General features: G+C 35.7%; 3 protein-coding genes across 3 annotated transcripts; all 3 read left to right on the top strand.

The window, feature by feature from the left end:
• Positions 1-3750: 3750 nt before the first annotated feature.
• On the top strand, positions 3751-4595 carry LOC117614793 (protein GLUTAMINE DUMPER 3). The gene has a single exon (XM_034343696.1). The coding sequence runs from the start codon at positions 3898-3900 to the stop codon at positions 4438-4440; it is 543 nt and encodes a 180-aa protein (XP_034199587.1). The 5' UTR covers positions 3751-3897; the 3' UTR covers positions 4441-4595.
• Positions 4596-11970: 7375 nt separating this feature from the next.
• LOC117615895 (PTI1-like tyrosine-protein kinase At3g15890) lies at positions 11971-14269 on the top strand. The gene is made up of 4 exons (XM_034345070.1): positions 11971-12064; positions 12246-12399; positions 12507-12769; positions 13535-14269. Exons 1-4 carry the CDS (start codon positions 12012-12014, stop codon positions 14229-14231), a joined length of 1167 nt encoding a protein of 388 aa, XP_034200961.1. The 5' UTR covers positions 11971-12011; the 3' UTR covers positions 14232-14269.
• A 1813-nt stretch (positions 14270-16082) lies between these two features.
• On the top strand, positions 16083-19546 carry LOC117633906 (probable receptor-like serine/threonine-protein kinase At5g57670). Its single transcript, XM_034367794.1, has 10 exons — positions 16083-16215; positions 16412-16530; positions 16704-16822; positions 16906-17024; positions 17105-17524; positions 17672-17926; positions 18251-18408; positions 18498-18713; positions 19059-19208; positions 19328-19546. Exons 1-10 carry the CDS (start codon positions 16083-16085, stop codon positions 19469-19471), a joined length of 1833 nt encoding a protein of 610 aa, XP_034223685.1. The 3' UTR covers positions 19472-19546.
• The last annotated feature ends 3900 nt before the right edge of the window (positions 19547-23446 follow it).

Raw genomic sequence — 23446 nt, 5'->3', positions numbered from 1 at the left:
ATATGCTATTTCTCCATTTTCTTATTATTTAATGATAATTTGAGTTGATTGATGGTTGTTTGATAATGGTTTTCATTTGTAGCTCCAAATTTCTTTTATTTAATGATAATTTCTATGTTGATGATGATTTTGTTAATTGATGATGAATTATTTGTAAAGTTTAGCTTAGTTTTAATTATAAGTTCTGCTATCTAGCATCAATACATTGTCCAAAAAAATATCTTCGTATGTTCACTTATAATTTTCGCATAGGCCACCAAAATCTTAGAAACGACCATGCTAAACTTCAATAGAGCAAATGATCATTAACTTAAACTCTAAATCTTAAATGACATTGACAAACTTAAAATTTTGAAAATAACGTTGTTCTGATTAGAAATACAATGCCAACTTAAAGGAGGAAACATACAACACAAGAAGAAGAGGGAAACGTATGCCATCAATACACCACACAAGATAAAAAGAACACAAGTTTAACCTATTAGAAGAAAGAGAGAGATACGTACGTTTTGTATACTTTTACAAAATTTTCCCAATATTAATAAAGATGGTATGGCCCAACCCCAACATATATATGGATGATGATCACTCCTTCTGGAGTGGGATTTGGTTTGGATTTGTTCCTCCTAATTATTTCTTATTAACCCCTTTATTGTAACCAGGTAATAAGATAAGATTTAATCCTAGTGGAAGAGACTAAGAATTGCAATAATAGTATCGTAAGCAATGAATAAAGTTGAACGTGTCATCTAGGGTGGAATATCCTATTGTCCTTGACGTGTACGTTGGGTGGTGGAAGGTGACGATGGAAGGGTAGCGGGACCCTCATCACTTATTTCGAGGTAAAAACCTTTTTTTTTATTTTTTGTTAAGGAGCTAAAAATTTTATTGTAACAGAGATAGTACTATTTTGTTATTTCCGACCAATAACACAATAACACGTAAAAAAAAATTAGCCCACATATCATTGCATTATTGACCCTTGTTGCATGAAAGTGTTTCTTGAATCGGAGCATGGTTGAGTTGGAGCCCATGAGTATTTATCTACTAATTAGTAAAATCCAAGTCATGGCTGAAATTCTTTGTATGCAAGTTGAACTTGGGCAAATGATGTTCCTATTAAGATGAAGTTCTCAAACATTTTCCCCCTCACAAAAATATCTCTCTAACGCATTTTGTCAAATATATTGAGGGCAGCTCTTAAGGAAGAAATTGGCAATCACCTCAAATCTAATGGAGTTAGTGAGTACTATCGAGCCCTTTTAGCGACCGTCAACAGATGTTGATCATGTGATTAGTTATCGTGAAGAGTACGTTGTGCAAAAATTTCTTAAATTGCACGGAAGATAAGGATAATGTCTATGTGTGTGTACCTATGCATAGAATTCACGTAACCACAACCTTTAGCTTTTGGGTAGCACTAAGGCAATTGCCTGGTTCCAAACAAAAAGACTCGCCACTAGAAGGCAAAACATAAAATAGTGGAGGGAAGCAAGAGTTTGTAGAACCCAGTTTCTTGTTGGGTCCCAGAGTCCACCCTCTCCCTTTTATTTAATCAGTTGTTTATATAGGCTAAGAAAACCAATTGAGTCATGCTGATGTTCTTCACCATATATACATACACATTATATATATGCATGATCAATGAAGTTAAAGTTTGGATAAGAAAAATCAGCAAACAACATCCATATACGCAAATCATTTGTGTTTATGCATCTTCTTGAAACATACACAAGAATATACAAATGACAGAAGAAAACAATTGTCATTTTCTGATGCTTTAACTAAAAAAGTCACAAAAAAAGAGACAGAAATAAAGAAGGATGGGAAGTGCCAATTGCGTGTGAGCAATTACTGGAATCAAATTAAAAGTTGCATGAGCCAAAAACCGTTTTCCAGGTTTATCACAGTTATTTATCCATTTAAAAAAAAAGGCAACAGTTTTATTGTTTTTTTCTGCTTTGTTTTGGTGCACTGCCCCCAATTGCTAAAGCTATCCTTTCCTTTTTCTTGCATTTTCGTTTTCCTTGCTCTCCCAGGCCAAAAGTATATAGGCTGTAGGCTATAGCTTGGGTAGCTCTAAACTGGCCCCTCCCTTTTTCTCTTTTCTTTTGGAACCCTTTGAAACTGTTTCAATGCCCTCATTATGGAAAATTAAAGTATACATGTGAAGATGGATATGTGAGTTATTTTCTGGTTCTACATGAGTATATATATATATATGTCATGGTTTCATATGCATGCGCCGCATATAGTTTGTATGGTGTAGTTCATATCTTTAAAGATGAATCAACAGAGGAACTTCTCTCTCTCTCTCTCTCTCTCTCTCTCTCTCTCTCTCTCTCTCTCTCTCAAAGGCTCAGTGGGACCAAGCTGTTGGATGGTCTCTGATGTCATGATGTGGTCCTACGCACTTACTAAAATAACAACTACCATGATGCCTGAACTCAATTCTAGAAAGTATTGGGTGGCCACCTATCCAAATCATCTTATTTACTGCCATTCATGCCTTCATTGTGCGATTATATGTAGAAAATAACCATTCTCTCTAGACATTGTGGTGCTTCTGTCAAGACCCAATATCACATATTAGAAAAATAGAACATATGTATATTATATAAGTTCTAGGCACCCTTTCTTTACAAACCGGTTTTTAACCGACTTGAGCCTTTATTTAATCTCTGTCTAAAGTTTTTAAGATTTTAAAGTGAAACTCACGTATCAATGATTTCTTGTGTCTAATTAAACACGAGAGACGAAGTTAAAAAATTATTTAATTTTTTCTTATTTCCATTACTTGCAAGTAAACCTGACTAATTTAGAAATCATTCAAGGGTTGGAACTCTTACCACTTTTAATAGCCAGCCAGATCCGACTGGCAATGATGTTCATCTACTTCATTTGTAGGGGCCTCCTCCTGTTCAGGTGGTTATAGTCGATCAAACATTCCTAAAACATATGATCACATACATCATCTTGATCTTGTCACCCAACTTGATTCACACTATGACAAAGCCCAATCATGAAATGAAAGAAGCGGTTTTCTCATATTATCCCTCGGATTTTGTAATAAAATATTCTTATTATTTTTGTCCACTTGAGTCTTTTATGCCTTAGACTCACACACACAATACACTCCCCATCAAATAAGTTACAAAAGCCCTACCTGCCTCAATCTACAAATGTAACTCCCACGCTTCTTTTTCTCATTTCTTGAGAAAATATTAAGGACAATCGCTGACGTATAAAATTGATTACTTACTATTAACACATTGAGAGTTTCTCAATGCATCAACGAATCACAATGACTCATCCATATATTATATATTACGTGTATAATTTCTAAGGTGGTGATTTTGTGTAAGGTGTACCATAATTGTACGGTAGGATAACACATTTGTTTGTTCCTCAGCAAAAATATATTATTTTTTATTTTATTTTCGTTTCTTTGTTTCCAAACGTCCCATGATTCCATTCTCTGATGAGAAAAGAAAATTTTGATCCAAATACCAAACCTGCCCCTGAGTGCGTTTTTACTGTGCTCATAGATAGATGAATGAAATATCCCAACAAAGAACAAAGAGGGACCCACATGTGCCCCACCCTCCTCATGCAAAATGACGACATTAATCACTACCCAAAACTAATTTTAAAAAACTAAAACTAAAAATTGCCACAAATTAAACCACCCTCTCTTGTCTATATATAACACCCCACCCCATCCCCCACTTCTCAACCCACAATACCATCAGTTCTCTCTCTCTCTCTCTCTCTCTCTCTCTCTTGCTTCATTTGCTTCTGTTCTTAACATTTTTAGCTCTTCAGACCAAAGCGAAAAGAAAAAAAAACACATTTTAGCTCAAAATTAAGCTCATCAAACACACATTGAACTAAAAAATGGCAGGGAGAGAGCCTTTTAACGTAACAGCCAGGGCACCGGCGGTGACATCACAGCGGTCACCATGGCATTCCCCGGTGCCCTACTTGTTCGGCGGCCTGGCAGCCATGCTGGGCCTAATCGCTTTCGCGCTTCTCATCTTAGCCTGCTCTTACTGGAAGCTCTCCGGCTACCTCGAGAGCGGCGAAAACGGGGCCGGATCGGAGCAGGACCTGGAGGCCGGAGAAGGCGGCAAAGGCGACGAGACGGCCCAGAAGGCCCCGCCGGTGTTCGAGGAGAAAATCTTGGTGATCATGGCGGGTGACGCCAAGCCAACTTTCTTGGCCACGCCCATGTCAAGCAGGTCTTCTTCTTTCGGCGACAATAGCAGCAATAGCAGCAGCAGCAGCAGTTGCAGCTGCAGCGAAAAGTCTGAGAAGTCAGTGGAAATGAGTGAGGTTGGGAAGCAAGAAAACGGCCATGATCATCAGGTACAGGCTAGTGAGAGCAGAGGGAATGGCCATGAGGCCTCAGATCAGTCGGATCAGAGACCCGTTAATTAATTAATTAGTTCTGTTAATCAATTAATGTTTGTGGGTTTTGGGCCATTATAGGTGTGGAGGGTTTGTTTTTGTTTTTTTTGTTTTTCTTAATTTTTTTCTTCACGGGAGCTGTATATTTATTTGAGATGAAATGGAAGAATTTCCTGTTCTCCTTATAACTTCGCCTTTTCTTTTCTCAGCTTGCACTTTGAATTCAGTATTTTTTTTATAATTGTTTTTGAAGCACCCACAGATTTCAAAAACAATGCAAGACCACAAATTAAAAGTGGGAATAACATTGGCCTTTTTGTTCTTGTTTTTCGCGTTGGTTAATTGTTTTGAAGCTGGTTTTTGACAAACCCAGAAACCAGTTATGAGAATTAAAAGAATATATATATATATGTGTGTGGAATTTGGTAATTAGGTGCAGAGAAGCGGAATTAAGGGCAACGTGGTGGGCTGAAATGGTTTGTGCCATGAAAGAGAAAGGCACGTGTAAGGGCTATGCAGATGTTCGTAGCTCTCTGCATCAGGTTGCTGCTTGCAAATGCCCGATGAGATTTTCTTATTTTTGTTGAAATTCTTTCTATTTTAATTTTTGATGCCCCCTGTGGCCACAACGTTTTATGCAATATGTTAGATGTACCAACTTAATTAAATATTGATTTGTTTGGTCCAGATGAAATGCTATATGATTTGGTTCGTGGGCCACTTCAATATTATATATATATATATATATATTTTCATTTTTCTGATTTTTCTTTTTAAGGGTACATTCGTTATGTTATTATTTGTGTAGGTGGTGAGGCAAAATAAAGTTAAACTGTGTGTTGTGAGTGGAATTTAGTGTAATGAGCATTAGTTGAGCATTCTGTGTTGTAGGGTTACAAAAATGTACATTTAGTATCCAGCAAAGGAAAATACTTTCCTCTTTACATTGAGTAGTATTTAGTATTTAGTAAGTAGGAGCTTTTACATTCCTGCCAATAGCAGTGTGACATGTGTGCAGAAGTTTTTCTTTGTGTGTTTTTGATGAATTATTTTTGTATATGTCAAAATATGATTAGAAGGAAAGAGGAGTATCTTCTTACACGGAAGAAGTCAAGCAATATCCTTTAACAAATGCAAATACAGTCAGTCGTATAGTTGTGCTATGCTTCTTGCTCCCACAAAAATATTAGGTGGTCTAGTTGTTTGGTGGATATACATACAAATGGATATGGAAAATAATGGCAAGCAACAATTATTGGAAATGTTGATCATATATGCGTCCAATAGTAAGCCACTTAAAATTACCTTTCTAAATTAAATAGTTGCTTAAATTTCTTAAAGGGCACTGCTAAAATTGGGTTCAAGGGTAAGCCAAGCCTCCACCCAAATGAATTGTGGAAATATTTGGTGTAGGTTAATTGAATTTTGAAGTAATTTAAACTATTTTTCCTTTTTGCATTAAGCGATATTGTAAACTCTAATGTACAGAAATAGGAATCAAACTTCAGTGTTAAAAGGCAGGCACATTATCTTCACCAACTGATCTAATGTACGAAGATAGGGACTAAACTACAATTCATATACGTATTGAGATGGATAATATTTGGAAGATAGCTAGGCGTAATAGTCATCACTGAAAATCAAAATCTCACTTAAAAAGGCAGGAAAGAGAAAGAGAGGGAGAGATGCGGCAGGCAGCAAATGCTTTGGGCACAGACTTTTCTTTCTTTCTAAAAGCATAAATGATAAAACTTGTACGAGCATTAAGAAAGAATATATAGCTTAAAAATATGAAGAACCTTGTACGACCTTTGGAATAGTATAGTGTACTAAACTCAAAGTCTCTTCTCCTTTTCATGGAAAAACTCAATGAGTGACAAGTGTATGTAAATGCCTGAATTCTCTCATTTTTTTCACCTTTGGGTTTTGCCAAAGTTAAATAGATTGACAGAAGATGCTATAGCTATTTGATTATATATTCTTTCTTTAGCCTTTTTTCTTGCATGTACAATTCTCTTCTTCCCTCCCTACAAATCAAGCGTGGCTAGCTAAATTCTGACAGAGAGAATATTTCCTTTGAAAAGGTCACCATTTCCATGCAATTTAGATCTTTTTTTTTTTTTTTACCACAATTGCACAAGTCTTCTGTTTCTTGCAGGTGCAAATTTGGAGGAAGAAAATCAGAGATTTTTTTTTTTTTTTTGGTGTTAGCATTTATATCATTCACTACACACACACTCAAAAGCATCATCCCTATCCTTCGATTTTAAACCTTTTATTTCGAATCTTGACAAATTAGTGCATTTATAAGCGAGAGAGCTATCATTATGGGCAGTTTTACTAATTTAAACTTAGTGGCATGATTGAAAGGACAATTAGTGCTATCACTTTACGTTTCATTGGATCAAAAGGTATGAGAAATGCATAGAAAACTAAGCTTCTATTCGGCATGAGGTCACTGAACATGTTTCATTGGAATCAGTATATGAAGCAGCAATATCTTCAAGCAATTTCGATGCTTGGCTTTCTTTGGAAACAAATTAGAATATGTGGCTAGCTATTTTCATTAAAGTGTGACATTGTTAATTACCAAATCCAAAGAAATATATGCTTCAACAGTTGTAAGAGCGTGAAAGCTAGTAAGATATAGTGCTATTACATCAAACAATATCCACTAGGGTTTTAGGCAAGCCTTCCTCATTTCCACTTGTTTTAATTACTTCAAATCTGGACAAGCGAATCCGGCCAGGAGACAGTGCAAATCTTATCTCCTTTTGGTGCAATGAAGGCATATGCAATACGTCCGTGAGAGAAAAATAAAAACTTCATGTAATAAAGTCTGAAAGTCGGTAAACTTCAAGGTAACAAAGTGAAATTTACTGTATAAAAAAAGTTAAAAAGTGTACAATTGATAGTGCAAAAGGGAAACAAGTAGATGGATGGACAAAACTTCTCAAGTCCTGAAGGGGCCCAAGAGAGATATTGTGTCGGCTAAGATATATGGCTCACTTGTGCTAAGCAACCTTAATAAGTTGAAGACCATGCTGTGAGCCCACTCATTGTTTGAGGGGACATAAAGAGTCGAAATGTTTTATCGTTAGGGCCATTATGTAATTGTCTTAGTATTTTCAATATACTACAAAGTTTTAAATTTGGATGGCCTAAATTTTAGATGTATTCAATTAAAACATTAATTCCATTTAAATTTAGATGTATTCAATTATAACTTTAAAAGACTTTATAAAAGTTTGAATGTACTAAAAAATTCCATTGATTTTAAAGGAAATACAAAAAATAGAGGGTTTCGATTGATTCTAGACTAATTTTAAGTCATGACAAATCTTTTCTTCTCCTCAGATATTTTAATACATATATCATTTTTCTTCTCAAGATATGATTTCACTACCTTTATTGCCACCCCCACCACCATCATTCCACCAACCTCATCGCCACCACCACCTCGAGCACCATTAGCGCCACCATCACCACTGCCACCGCCACGACCTCCGTCACCTCTACAGTTAGCACCACCACCAACCATACCGCCACCACCACTACCATTGCCACCACCTCAACTACCACCACAACCACGGCCACCCCCACCACCGTCGCCACCACCACTTGACATGGCTGTAAAGTACCCCAAGCATGGCTTCCTTCAACAAGCTGGTTGAGTAGAGACTCACGGTTCAAAATCGCATTTAATGCAATTGCTCAGCATTTCTTTTGCTGCCTAACTTCCTTCCAGTTGTCAAAGTCAAATTCGAGTTTTAATTTGGGTAGTTGCGCCATTAGCCGAGTAAAAGCATTTTTGAAATAAACAGCTTTATTTGGAAAGTCAGAAATATTCGGCTTGGTTGACCTTGGGCTTATATCTATGGGTATTTAATTTTACGAATTCAAGCAATACCCAAATGGGCTTTTTTCCATTTTAGGTTCAAACAATTTTTAATACCAGGGATATTAGAGGGAGGGGATTCGAACACAAAATCTTGGATGCAAGGTAACTGCTCTTAACCACTTAAACTATCAGTCTCTTCCAAAATCCCTTACGAAATCAACCTATGTGATGTTGAGCTTGAACAAATGCCTCTTTCTACATGGCACACTTGGCCTCACTATAAGTTTTCCACGCAGCTGAAGTTAAGTGACTGGAGAGCAATTTGCTTTCACCCTTTGAAATGTAGTTCTTTGGCTGATGTCCTTGTATTGTAGGCCAAAATGGGATTGAAACACCACTCACATTGTTTCACACTTTTAGTGCTGGAAATCATGTCTATACTCCCTTGGCTGGCCTACTAAAAAATTGATCAAACACTAGTTGTAGACCTCATGATCACACTAACCCATGTTTGGACATACTAAAATTATTTGATTGTGGTAGATGGAGGTCTCTGATAAATCAATTTTTGGGTTTTCTTGTGGCTGTAAATGTTTTCTTCTTGTTTGAAAAAGAAAATTTTGTGGATTCATAGAGGATGGCTCCAATAATTGCCACTTGCTTTACCTTCTGGCATGTCAAATCATGACATTCCAATTTGAATAATGAAAGATGTGTGCAAGTGAATGTTTGTTCTTTACTTTCACAAAAGGTTTGAAAATTACTACTCAATGTTCATATATATGTGCATCTGGCTCGAAAAGGACCCTGTCGAACAACTGCTTAACCCCACCCTAGGATATGGTAATTACAATGAAAGGTCAGTTGTTTTTAATGGAATCGATTTTTATGGATAAAACCAAGAAGAGAGCATTGGGGAAAAATATATTACGAACGTTTTTATGGTCATCTTTTGATGAAATATGAGTAGGAGTGGTGACATTTAGAAGCTCACGGGTCAGTTTATTATGGATGCAAAGAATGTTTGGAAATTTTGATCGACTATAGTCATAAGACTAAATCTAAGGAATGTTGAATGAGGAAATAACGGTAGAGGTGACTGATTTTTTAGTTTGGGGGATTAGGAGGGATAAGCTCTTTCTTATCAATACTGTGCTAATATCCTACCATTTTATAGGGATTAGATGAGATAAGTTTCTTCATGAGTAATCCAATAATCCATCTTCTACCTTGAACTTGGTCGAAATTTTAATTTTTTTCATTTCATCCTTTAACACGCTTGAAGTTATCGAATCCTAGGCACCAAACGAGCCCCATAAGTATTTGCTCTTCTTTTGTATTCAATTGGAATGGAGTTGGGAGTGGGCTTGGTATTGGATCATGCCTTGGTCTTTGTCGCCTTGGGGCTCGTTACAAATTTAGTAATGGGCCATATCACAACACAAATTCTAACAATGTCCACTTTTAATATTAGACCAGGCTTATGTTATGCGGCACATACTTAGGAACAAGATCCAAATGGAAAATTCTTTATGAATCGGCATATTCCAATACATTATGGAAAATAAAATCCGAGATCTTTCCTTCTCGTTGGCTTGGGAATGGGATTACGTGGAGGTGACAGTCAGTAAGATCCAAATGGAAAATGATGGCAACATCAGTGTGCTCGAATCCATCCATGTACAAAAGAATACATCTAAAACAAAATCTAATTACCGAAGTCAATGAAAACGAAGGGAGACAGAGGAAGCTCCAATATTGTATCATTGATTGATTTATAATTAACTTCATCAAACAAATGCCATGCATAATACTCAACGTACCACACTTGAAAAGGACCGAACAAATTTTTGGATCTCTCACTTGGAATGTCGTTTACTGCTCAAAACTTTCTTTTAATTTTAATTTCAAATTATCAATTCGAACATTTAGTAATTGGTGTGGGTCCATCTTTCATCACCATGCTTCTTATTTGTCCATCTGGCATGATGCCCTTGGTCCCAATAATTTCATATTTTTAGAGAAGGCAATCTGATTTGTTTAATATAACAACGGGTTTTTTTTTTTATAAAAAAAATAGCTTGACTTTGAATTTGTGACTCTTTCAATTGAGGAAAATAGGGTTTCCTAAAACCTATTAGGAAAACTATGGGTACAACAAAGAAAGAGTGACACATGTATAAAACAATACACATTCAATCAATATTTCAAGAATCTACCTCTAACTTTAACTTCGCTTTAATTTATACCTTTTTGGTTGGTAGAATGGTTAGACTCAATATGAATGTGATGCCCCTATCTGACCATACATGAGTATAGAATTTGAACACATGACGTCTTCTAATAATATCGATACTAAATTATACTCCACCAAATGATGAATAAGTTAACGCAAATTAGGTATAGTTGAACCCATGAGATTTGCTGATCCTTTCAAATACCTCATAAAGATGTATGGTACAAAATAAGTTAAAGAATTATTCAAGTAAAAAAATTTAAGCAAAAGTCAACCAAACCCTTTGGAGATTTCATGATGTATCTGATTACTTAGCCTTGTAACTTTACATGTATATTTAACACATTAAATTCAAAGTCAAATGCAATATATAGAGGCACAGGATGTTCTGGGAGAAAAATGAATATGATAATCAATGTGAACATGAATACAATTAATTGCCTGATCAATGACGAGGCAATCAATGCCAATTGGCAATTTCAAAATATATATAGGCTTGCGAAAATGATTTTTCTTGATGCTAGGGTTGAAAGATATGTGATCCTTTTTCAAGACTTTATTTTGACCCTTCATTGTATGGAAGTCATCATCAGAACGTAAAGATTGAGGGCATGTTTACGTAATCGGAATGTGAATGGGTAGAATAGGAGTCATTTCCATTGCGGATGACTTCTTTGTTTATTTACACTTGCGAAATGAACAGTAATGAGGGGCCCACAACAAATTTCATTCATGATTCCTGATATTGAAGAGATTTGATTTCGGAGAGGGGAGGTGATTGGAGAAGGGTGAAAGGGAATCACGTTTTACGTGCAAAAAATACCCTACTTTTTTTTTTCTTTTTCATATGAATTGGAATGCATGACTCCGATTCTTGGTTAACCCGATTCATGGTTACTCTGATTCCTGCTTATCTTGATTTTTGATTGGTAAGCATGCCCTTAAGTTTACGATTAAGAATCCAACTATACATATACTCATAAAACCACCTTATTGCTAGAGGTCCCAAGTTCTGATCACCCTCCTCGCTGATTAAGAAAGAAAATAACCGAAACGAGAGGAAGTATGCCATTACCTTAGGACTGAGGGTGCAGACATGAAGTTTGAGTTAATTTCAAAGCTAGTGTCGTTGCCAAAGAGCAACATGAATGATTTTCTGATGACGGACCATCCCACCAATACTCAGTAATTAACAGCTTGGTATGAGAGATATTATTGTCGTGGAGTTCAGATATTATTTTAGTACATGATGCTATATTATAATAATTAATTTCTAAGTAGCAAAAAAAATTTTCATTTAATTATCAAGTTCTCCCTCTTAGTTACAGCCGTTCAAGCAACTTCATATTCAAGACATGCCGGCCAAGGTCGGCTCTTACATCACATCTAAATTATATATGGCCAGAACACAACTGATTTGGTTAATTTAAGAGAAAATAAAGACTTATCAATTTCATCATTTGCATGCATAAGCTAGCTTAATATAATTATCTTTCAATATCTGAAGAACTTATCCCAAGTGCCATGGGATCCTCCTTGAGTGCTTGCTGTAGTTCAGAGAAGGTAGATGAGGAAAGGTATGTTTAATATTTTCTTTTTCTTCTTCTTCTCTACCTAAATATCAATTCCAAATTAAACTAGGTAATTAATTATTTATGTAAACTACTAATAACTCTAGCTAGCATGATTTAGCTTGGATTGATTGTTTTTGTTTTGTTAAAAGAAATTAAGTGTCGCTTGCTTGCTTTGAATTCTTAGGGCTACTCGTGAAATTGGTGGAGGTCACGCGTCATGGAGAATATTTTCGTACAAGGAATTGCAGACGGCTACCAATGGTTTTAGTGATGACAATCTGCTTGGAGAAGGAGGGTTTGGAAGTGTCTATTGGGGCAAAACCAGTGATGGTCTCCAGGTATAATCTTGAAAAGAAAAAAAAAAAACTAATTAATATATACCCCATGTTGCTTAGCCATGGTTCTTTGTAACGTTATAATTGTTTGAGTATATATTTAAATTCAGATTGCTGTGAAGAAGTTGAAAGCAATGAATTCAAAAGCTGAAATGGAATTTGCAGTTGAGGTTGAAGTTCTTGGAAGGGTTAGGCACAAGAATTTGTTGGGTCTTAGGGGCTATTATGCTGGGGCTGATCAGCGGCTTATAGTGTATGATTACATGCCAAATCTTAGCTTACTTTCTCATTTGCATGGCCAATTTGCAAGTGAAGTTCAGCTGGATTGGAAAAGGAGAATGAAGGTTGCTATGGGTTCAGCTGAAGGCCTCCTGTAAGCATAATAAACTATACACTTAATTATACAGCTTCTTTTATTAATTGTTCAATTGAATTTGAAACTGTTGACTATAACCACATTAAGGGTTGATCCAGTCCACCATAATATATATGATCAACCTACCAACTCTTCCCTTCAGTATAAGCACCATATGGATAGAAATAAAATATTTTAAAAACCTGAAATTTTTTTATTTAGAACAAGGGAATTCAAACTTAGGAGCTTTTCCCAAAAAAGGAAAGAAAAAAAAAAAGAGACTTTACAGATGGGATTTCAAGGTCAATTGTTTTGCGCATGTAGTAAGATCAACATACAACAGAAAAATGATTATGGTAATTGACAATGATTCTGCTGCTTTCGATTATATTTGAGTACTTGTGTTTACACCATATACTTATTGACCACATTGTTAATCACATCTTTACCATAGATGAGAATCATTTGCATAATTGAACCATTCCATATAATTCAAATTGTGAAGGAGGGCAGATAATGGGGTAGGATTATAGAATACGTCTTAGATCTCTTCCAATATAACAAACAAAAGAAAAAAAACACATTTACATAAGTTGGTCTTTTCACCTCTATTCAAGAGACCCTTCACCAAAATAATGTGTACAAATATTAGGTCAATTTTTTGCTTTTGTTACCAAATCAAACCAAATAAAATTGTGCCAAATTCTATATATACCAAAACTTCTGGCATTCAAATACTTTGACAATTAAAGTGTTGATGCTCATTGTACTTGTGGGTTTTAGGTACTTGCACCATGAGGTCACCCCACACATCATTCATAGAGACATAAAGGCAAGCAATGTGCTTTTGGATTCAGATTTCGAGCCACTAGTTGCAGATTTTGGGTTTGCCAAGCTAATCCCAGAAGGTGTAAGCCACATGACAACTCGAGTCAAGGGCACATTAGGTTACCTAGCCCCTGAATATGCCATGTGGGGAAAAGTCTCTGAGAGCTGTGATGTGTACAGCTTTGGGATTCTTCTTTTAGAGCTTGTGACTGGAAGAAAGCCCATTGAGAAGCTCCCTGGTGGAGTGAAGAGGACAATAACTGAGTGGGCTGAGCCACTCATAACCAAAGGGAAGCTCAAGGAACTTGCTGACCCAAAACTCAGAGGAAACTTTGATGAAGCCCAATTGAAGCAAGCCATCAATGTTGCTGCCCTATGTGTGAAAAGTGAGCCTGAGAAAAGGCCTAAGATGAAGGAAGTGGTTGATATTTTAAAAGGGTTTGAGGCTAAGGCCAGACTGACACCTTTGAGAATTGAGAGTGTGAGATATAAGGAGGAGCTTCTGGCACTTGACCAAGCTAGTGATGATGAGGGAGATGGAAGGGCTGATGAAAGCGATAATGGTTATGGTGTTTTTAGTGCCATAGAGGTTCAGAAAATGCAGGATCCTTACAAGGTCCATGGAGAGAGGAGAATGGCTAAATACGGGTGAGGGAAAGAGGCCATTTTATTGTGCTCTATATATATAGCTCTGGATTGTCAATATACGCTGTAAGTGTGTTCCATAACAAGTGAAATTGGTTTGAGATGCAAATTTGAAGATGTATTGACATTGGTTGCATGTATGGACTTTGAATATGCATGTATTGACTGAATTGTCCAATTTTTGGTCCTTATATTTTGGACTGAATTGTACTATGGTTCTTTTAGTCTCAATTAAGCGATATTAGAGAGAGGGATTCGAACACAAGACCTCGAGTGCAGGATACAAGCCCCTTGCCATATGATATATATCCTTCTAGTTAACTACAACCATTGAAATTGGGCCCAAAAATCCCATTTCCAACAAATTTATTGGCAGAAATATGATGTAAAGGTTAATTAAAAAGAGTTGTTATTGACACTTTAAAATAGTGATCATATAGATTAGATGCTAATAACAACTCCCTAAGCAAATTGAAACTATACATAGATGAAATTGAGTTCAAACTACAAGACCACATATACAATTTATCCTTATGGTTTTTTTTTTAATCTTTTGGGAGTTAGAAGAATTATAGTTTAGTCAATAATATTAATTGAAGGTACAACCGAAACATCCAATAATAAAAAAGAAACCTATCATCATGTGCTGATGATGCCTCAAATTGGTTTAGGATGGTTCCTCTTGGAATACTCTTTGCTGACCAACCCCTACCCCACACCATCAAAAGAAAATTGGTGTTTTCTTTTTCTTTTTTAATCTTTTGAGAAAGGGGGAATGCAATAATAAGGACAATAATAATAATAATAATAATTACATCCATAAACATGAGTTATCTACTTGTTTACTTGATTTCCAAGTAGTTATCTATTACAAAGCTAAACGCTTACTAAACTTTAAAATGACATGCAAGAAATTTGTAACTCAAGTGGTTAAGAATATTATTTATCTTCGCACCCGATAACATCATCATTTACCAATAAACACAATGCCAATACAAAAAACACATAACTAGAGTCTCCTACTCTGAACTTCAACATGTGTTTCATGAAGAAAATTTGGTTATTGATGTTTTGGCAAATTTGGGTCATCATCAACAAAATCTTTGTATTTGATTTAATATGTTCCCAAATTCTATGGCTATGCGACTGTTATTTGATGAAAGGAATTTTGAGATTCCTCGAGGATCCGCCTTGTAATTGTTTTTTTGTACTTCAAAAAAAAGTAATAACTAGAGTCTCCTATTTTATCAATTTGTATAGCCTATTTTTTGTTCTTCTCTGTCTATCTCTCTGTTATCCAAGGATGAAGTAAGAAACTGTAGTGTCCTATCAACGTTTCATGAATCATGACAAAGGGAAGGGGCTCTTTTTGAAGTGGCACATAGAACCCTTCCTACCAAATCCAACATGCACTTTTTTCTCTTTTGGCTATATTTTGGACGAGTCTCTTCTTTTGGCTTACAAAGCAAGACAAATCAAATACGTGCCCACCAACTTTGCTTATACCCCAAAGCACCCAACCACAACACTTAATTGTGTAGCTAGAGTAGCTAGAGAGAGAGAGAGAGAGAGAGAGAGAGAGAGAGAGAGAACAGTCGTCCAATTGCCACTGTAAAAAAGAGGTTTCCATGCTTCTTAAACAAGACTAATGGAATGAGAGCTAAGCTGGCCTCACACTACTCTAAGTCTCCAACTGACTTCATCATTCTGTTATATCTGAGCATATCTGCATATATATATATATATATATATATATATATATATTCTTAAATTGAGTTGATGTGCTTCCATGGTCAACAACAATCACAACAAGTACACAAATAACTCAAACTGCTTCACATACTCATTTGCAAACACAATGGTCCCTTCAGCCCCTGCTAAAATACTCATAGGCATCTCCACAGACCCAAATGATAGCCAAGAGTTGCTCTCATGGGCAATCAAAGTTCTAGCTCAACCAAATGATACCATTGTTGCCATACATGTTCTTGGTCAGTATGTTTGAATTAATTTACCATAGTTTTTTATTGATCTTTTTATTTTTGGATATCTCATTCATTTGCCTGCTAATTCAAATTTAAAGAAAAATTACTGAGAGTGGAAGAATTGCATTTTTAGCATCATCAGTGAATTTATTTGTATGTGTGATTGAATTTGCTATGTCTTGCAAAATTGACTATTTTTCAGTTGGGGAGGAGAGGAAGAAGCGCGATTTAGTGGCGAAAAAGCAATCACAGCTTCGCCGAGCAAAAGCCTATGTGATATCCGTGCTTGGAGAATTTGCCAGGGCTTGCCAATCTAAGCAGGTGACCTGAAGTAATAAGTGATGTGGAAGATTATCAACTTCTTTTGAAAATTGTAACAAGCTCAGTATCAGTAACCTGCTGATGCCAGTAAATTCTACAGTATAGTTATAAGGCTAATCTGCAAATAACCATTAATTTTCAAAGACTAATCTGTAAATACAATTAATTTTCAGGTTAATTTGGAAGCTAAAGTAGTTTTTAGCTCCACCATTGGAAAAGGTCTAATTGTGGAAACAAAATCAATGTCAGCAGACTATCTTCTTCTTTGTGGCTCAAGAAACCAATCAATTAGGTGGAAACAAGCTTATTCTTAAAAGTTTCAATGTTTTTTCAATATGATCTCTCATGACTGACATTTTCCCCTCACTGAATTAGAACTCCATCCATTACAAAATATTGCTTCAAGCATGCCCCAGATAGCTGCTCACTGGTTTTATTTGGGAAGTCTAAGCAACCTCAAGAAAATTCAGATTCACATTCTACAGACTCAAAAGGTAACTTTTTTCGAAAGCTTTTTTCGAATAGTATAAGAATTATTTTCATGGACTGTATTCTAATCTGTCCCTAATAACAGAAAACCATCAACCAAGTCCAATTCATAGTGGCAGAACTACATCCTCTTCTAAAAAGCAAACTGTCCAAGAAACAAGGAGTACAAATCCTTCACCAAGAACTGTTCTAGGTGAATTTGAAGCAGAATCTCAGAGCACAGAAGATTATAGCGGCAGCTATGGGGACTCTGCCCTCACAGAGTCCCCTTCTCTGGCTGGGGACTCTGCCCTCACAGAGTCCCCTTCTCTGGCTCCTCCCATGTTCAAGAGCCAAATAAAAATAAGGAAGCGAGGACTGTCACCTTGCAGAATTATTACTTCTTTTTTAGGTTCACCATTCAGAAAAAGAACTGGCAGTTTATCCAACAAAGAAAAGCGGTTACCTTTGTTGAAGTGCTTCAGCTACGGGGAGATCACGGCTGCTACAAATAGCTTCCACCCAGGTAAAAGTGACTGTACAATTAGTTGTCACAATAATATTGAACATTTCTGATAAATTTTTTAAAATTGTGGTGTTTCGTGAACCTCGTAGTGCTGTTGGTTTTTGCTTATTTGAAATTCTGATGTCATTTGGTTCTTCTGAGTTTCAGATAATATAGTAGGTCGAGGTGGATATTCAGAAGTGTATAAGGGTGACCTTTCTGATGGACGAACCATTGCGGTTAAGATGTTGGCCAAGGACAGCAAGGATGCTAACAAGGAAAAAGAGTTCCTCATGGAATTGGGTGTAATTTTACACGTCTGTCATCCTAATACAGCTAACTTAGTCGGTTGCTGCATTGAAAATGGACTCTACTTGATTTTCGATTTCTCTCAAAATGGAAATTTGTCATCTGCTCTGCATGGTAAGAACAATACACTTCCTCAATTTCAGTAGGATTCACATGCATATATATCTCTAGACATTGTATGAAGACTTTGGAAAAAAAAAAAAATCGAAATATGTTGTATCTGGAGGGGAAGAAAAGGGACATACCATTGAAAGTAAAAGTCGATTTGTCATTAAGACTAATTAATTAGAGCAAGTTCACTTAATTTTGCAATCAACAAGCTGAGTTTCTCAACTTTCACCAATTATATTCATGACCTGTTCAATTGTACACATTAAGTATGCCTGATACGAACAACTTGCTGATTACTTGAGACCCTCTCAAACAATATTTCTTCAGGGAGATCTTGCGAGTCACTTTCGTGGCCGATCAGATACAAGATTGCCATTGGAGTTGCAAGGGGTCTGAATTATCTACATAAATGTTGCAAGCACCGAATAATACATCGAGACATAAAAGCCTCAAATGTCCTTCTAGGACCAGATTACGAACCACAGGTGAAGAAGCAAACAACTTACTTCAGTACAATGAGCTTGATAGCGTTATCGATCCATCTAAATTCAGATGTAATTTTATCTCTGTGTAGATTACAGACTTTGGACTAGCAAAGTGGCTTCCTAACAAATGGACTCACCATGCTGTGATTCCAATTGAGGGTACATTTGGATACTTAGCACCAGAGTACTTCATGCATGGAATTGTGGATGAAAAAATAGATGTTTTTGCATTTGGGGTTCTTCTTCTCGAAATTGTAACTGGAAGAAAGCCTGTGGATTCATCAAAGCAAAACCTTCTCCTCTGGGTAAGGAATTTCTAAACTAAATGAAACGCATGTACACAGACACATACACCTATACAATCAGTAAATCTCTTCATCTTTCTCTAAGTATTGAGAAGCTGTAGGAAAACAAAACTTGGAAAATCAAAGATGCACCCAATCTAGATATTCTGCTACAGAAGCCATGTTCTTATTTCTTATGATGGATTGAAATGAAACTTGAAAAAAAAAGGGGTAAAATGAAAGACTGACTTGCTAGAAGCAGAAAATGGGCAAAATAAGACTTAAGAATCCAAGCATGCCTCTTCGTGATATTGGATCATGCAAACTGCAAATTCCTCATTTTACCATATACATATTTGTATGTAGGCAAAGCCTCTTATGGAATCAGGGGACATAGAAAAACTAGCTGATCCAAAACTGGAAGGAAAATATGATGCAGAACAACTACACAGAGTAGTGCTTACAGCTTCGTGTTGCGTGAGACAATCCTCGGTATGGCGTCCGCCAATGAGTGAGGTACAGCACTGATTCACCATGCATTATGCTGGACATAATAAATTCATCTCATCATGAATTGAAACTTTGATTTCTTATATATATATATATATACATATCTGTTTTTCTTTTTGGCTTAGGTGTTGGAGCTTCTAACCCATGGCCATAACTCAGAGGTTGCAAAAAGCTGGATCCCTAAGTTTTCATCAGATGAGTTGGATGATTACTCCATGGTTTTTGGATATGATGTTCCAGTAGATGTTGATTTGGAGGACTACTTATAAGTATTAGACCCTTGTTTTTATTTATTTATTTTCTGCATTATGATTTTAGGTTTAATTACTTGTGACAAAAGAGAGATCCAGTTGACTGTGTAAAACGTAAAATAAAAAAATAAAAAATAAAAAGTTGGCTTCTTCCTTGTAATTTTTTCCATTTTTTGGGGTAATTCAAATACCACAATTCCGTTAAATTCTTGATGCAGCCTAAACCCAAAATCTACTATAGCCTAATAACTCCAATTGCCTCAGCTCTGAATTGAGAGGAAAAAGAGAACACAACGGCGCACCCGAATCGAGAACAAGAACAAAATTTGCACTCCAAGTTGATCTTCAAATTCCAGAACAGTTCTGAATTTGTACAGTTTTGGTCAAAGAACCAAAATTTCTGAGATGAAAAACAAAGAAGCTGGTCTAAATCCTTAATCACGATAAAGGTACCTCCTCGAGGTTCTAAAACTGTAGGGCGATGCCAACTTTTCTTCTTCTTCTTCTTCTTCTTCCACCTCCTCTGTTTTCGACATAAAACCCCTGTTTATAAATTGCAGCTTCACATACTTGTCTTTCAACTTATGACTATGATTCTTGAGCAACGCATTGTTGGGAATTTTAGTCGGCAATTCGGGAACCTTTTCTTGTTGTTTTTCAGCTTCAAATCTTCTTTGACGCTGCATATTCTTTCCAGATTGAACCGACGGCTCTGTTTCAATTTCCTTCATGTTGATGAATTGTTCTGATGGGGGCATTGCTACAGGGTTTGGGAAATACTCATCTCCAATCTTTATCCACTCTTTCCCAAACTCTGACAGAAATTTTTCTTCTTCTTCTTCGTCTTGAGATGACATCGAAGGGTGGTCTTTTGGCTCCTCGGCTTGCCTTGGCATTTTCCCTGATTTTCTCTCTGTTTCACTTTCCTGGAAAATTTCCCAGATGGGTTTTTGTGAAACTTGCTAAAAGATTTTCCTACTCTCCAGCTCCTTCTCCTTCTTGATCTGTGGTAACAGAATTGGGAATGTTTGCTAACCACTTTGTGTGATGTGGATAGGAAAAGAGTAGGTGTTAAAATTTGGAGGGAAAAACTAAACAGAAAGGCCCCTTCGTAACGGTTAACGACTTCGTGACTCGGACAGTGTTTGTCTGCTGTAGTTTTTTTTATGTTTACAAAGGTTTTTTCTTTTCACTAATTTATGATAGATATGAAAATTCAATAATTTTTTCGGTTACAGAAATACAATACTATTTAATTGAGGAAAGAGAGAGAGAACTGAGGAAGTTGTTGAAGGCATTATTGATTTATATATTTTTTTTTTTGGGTATGATAAAGTATTTATTCTTATAGATATAGAGATTTATGTTTACTTACTAGGAATAGTAAGGGGTTTGTAGTGGTATTAAGAGCAGCAACTCTGTTCGAGGTCTTATGTTCGAATTTGATGGGGAGAAGGTGTCTCAAATACAAGCCTCCAATGAAACTGCACCAACACCAGAAATATATAACGAACACTAACAATATGCGGCTAAACTTAGTTGCGTTTTCTTATTATATTCTCCAAATTCAACGTGATTCACTGATCTTCAAGAAAAGATTTAAATAACAACTACCTCCTAGCAAAATAAGGAAAACCCAAAACACAAGGAGTGAAAAACAAAATTCCAGTAGAAGCAGGCAAAACAAAACATAAGGAAAATATAAAAGGAATTAAATCATCAATAGAGAAAACGAAATCTCCTAATTTATTTAGGGCAATAAACTTTGAGGTAATTAGGAGGCTTGACTGATCTCTTTGGCTTTCTTAATTTGGCTGCAAAAGTTGACTTTTTGAGTATAAGATAATCAACTGATTGAGTAGATTGGGATGCTTCACATCAGAATCCCTCCCCCCCCCAATTTCTTGTATAAGAAAAAGGGGCTTTATTTTGGCCCTCCAACTAAATTTTTCACTTCAGTGGTCCTCTGTATCCCATAAGGGGTTGTTTGGTATGACTGACTATCATGGACTGAACTGAATCTTGAGACTGTCTTGGATTAGCTCGGATTGGGCTAAGCTGGATTAAGTAATGACCTACGTTTGGTGCTGCGTCGGACTAAGAAGCTGAATTGTAAAAATAGTGAAGACTTATGTTTGGTGCTATGTCAGACTAAAAAATAATTCTTATAATATTTAAATTTAATTGGGGTTTTTGACCTAATAAATAAATAAATGCTATAAAGAAACCCAATTCAAATATTTATAACAATATATGGCCCAAAAAAAAAAAAAAGAAGATTTAAAACAATAATAATAAATTTATATGTTTTTTTATATGGAAAATAAAATTATGATATTTGTTTTTTTGGCTTTTCAAGATTAATCTTAGTCGGTTGAAACATTGTTAAAGGAGCTAAGCTCACTCTATATAATTCTACGTTTTTCAGGGACCAAATTAAAAAATAAATAAATAATTTTGTATATTTGACTTTAGACTTCAAACTGAAAAATATAAGGGCTCTTTAGTTTTAACCCATAAAAAACTTAACTAATTTGGAAGAAAGATAATTAATTTTGCTTAATTAATATAAAACCAAAGCCACCTAATTTTACCAAAAGGATATCCAACAACCCTAAAATTACTACATGTGCCATTGTGCTTAACTGTCCAGGCTTTTTAAGAAGAAGGGTAGAATTGTCTTATCAGTTGTTATTTTTTACCTGGTCCAACGAATCTGGGCCTCTCTTTATGCTAATCCAAAATAGTAGTTTTTTCATAGGTATTAAAACTAAAACCAAAATATCCAATATCTTACAAACTAATTAATAAAGTTAATTATGTCTAAAACCTAATTTTTCTAAAATATAATTTGACAAGGTAAAAATTGCTTGCGATAAAGAAAGCGTCACATCATGAATTATTAGACTTGTTTTAATATCAAAAAGATATCAAACATTTGTAAATTATTATATTTTGATTTTCCAAATGCAATATCAAAATAATTATTGTAATATTTAAATTTAATTAAGGAATTTTGTGTAAAAATAAATAAATGCTGGAAAAAAAAAACCCTATTCAAAGATCTAAAACAATAATTAAAAGAAAACAAATAAAATTCTGATAATTTTTAAAGGGAGGCGTCGGACTCACGTGTTCTATTTAGCGAGCGTACTATTTAGCGAACCACTTTCAGGCTCACTATATTATACGAGCAAATGAGGCGTTTATTTCACTATTGGACTATACAGTCTCATTTAAGTTAATCTCGTCTCTTACCAAATATGGGTTTTAAGTGTTATTTAACTCAGTCTAGTCTAGTGAGGCGTATCAAACATGAATAACAGCTTATGGAGGGAAATGTTCATAGAAGGGTTAGTCATTTTAGAGGAGAATAGTGCCTAATTTGACAAAAGAGGAGTGGGAATATACAAGGGAAGTGTAAATGGACAAAAGAGGAGTGAGAACATATAATTTCCAACAAAAAAGGAGCAAGAAAATCAACTCCCTTAAATAAATTGGGTTTCTGGGTATATAACTCCTTATTTGTTTTTCCACTACCAATTAAATTAGAAAATGCGTTGTTTCATAATAAAAATTGACAGTTTCTTCATCCATCCTGGTTTTGGGTTGATTCTTGGCCCATCATGTTCATCACTTTTCTTCTAAATCTTAGTTTTTGTATAGTTTTCACAAACGTACTCCTAGTTGAGAGGTGGGCGGAAGATCATGCGAGAAGGGAGGGGAGAGTGAGATGGATAGAATGATATCGATATATAAGGTGCAAATTGTGAGTTTTAATTTGATACAATTATGGGGTTATCGGGGATGTGCCACTACTCGACTTGAAATCACTATAAAAAAAAAAAGATTATAGAGTCAAATATGCGTCAACTCCACAAACTTTCTATACCACAAAACTATGAAGGAACACCAACTTGGGTGCCTAAGAACAATAAGATAAAGTTTGATGGCGTTGGAGGATGGCTCTTTCTGCTTCCTGACACGTTCGGC

This window comes from Prunus dulcis, chromosome 1 (genome assembly GCF_902201215.1).
Source record: "Prunus dulcis chromosome 1, ALMONDv2, whole genome shotgun sequence".
Classification (NCBI taxonomy): domain Eukaryota; kingdom Viridiplantae; phylum Streptophyta; class Magnoliopsida; order Rosales; family Rosaceae; genus Prunus; species Prunus dulcis.
Note: the sequence above shows the minus strand (reverse complement) of the source record. Positions and strands in the feature narration are given on the sequence as shown.

What these genes read in the sequence shown, in the direction of transcription:
- LOC117614793 (XM_034343696.1), top strand. Translation starts at nt 3,898, where the DNA reads ATGGCAGGGAGAGAGCCTTTTAACGTAACAGCCAGGGCACCGGCGGTG.
- LOC117615895 (XM_034345070.1), top strand. Translation starts at nt 12,012, where the DNA reads ATGGGATCCTCCTTGAGTGCTTGCTGTAGTTCAGAGAAGGTAGATGAG. An exon ending in GAGAAGGTAGATGAGGAAAG is followed by an intron (nt 12,065 to 12,245) that starts GTATGTTTAATA and finishes TTGAATTCTTAG; the next exon opens with GGCTACTCGTGAAATTGGTG. An exon ending in GGTTCAGCTGAAGGCCTCCT is followed by an intron (nt 12,770 to 13,534) that starts GTAAGCATAATA and finishes TGTGGGTTTTAG; the next exon opens with GTACTTGCACCATGAGGTCA.
- LOC117633906 (XM_034367794.1), top strand. Translation starts at nt 16,083, where the DNA reads ATGGTCCCTTCAGCCCCTGCTAAAATACTCATAGGCATCTCCACAGAC. An exon ending in TACAAATAGCTTCCACCCAG is followed by an intron (nt 17,525 to 17,671) that starts GTAAAAGTGACT and finishes TCTGAGTTTCAG; the next exon opens with ATAATATAGTAGGTCGAGGT. An exon ending in AGCAAAACCTTCTCCTCTGG is followed by an intron (nt 18,714 to 19,058) that starts GTAAGGAATTTC and finishes ATTTGTATGTAG; the next exon opens with GCAAAGCCTCTTATGGAATC.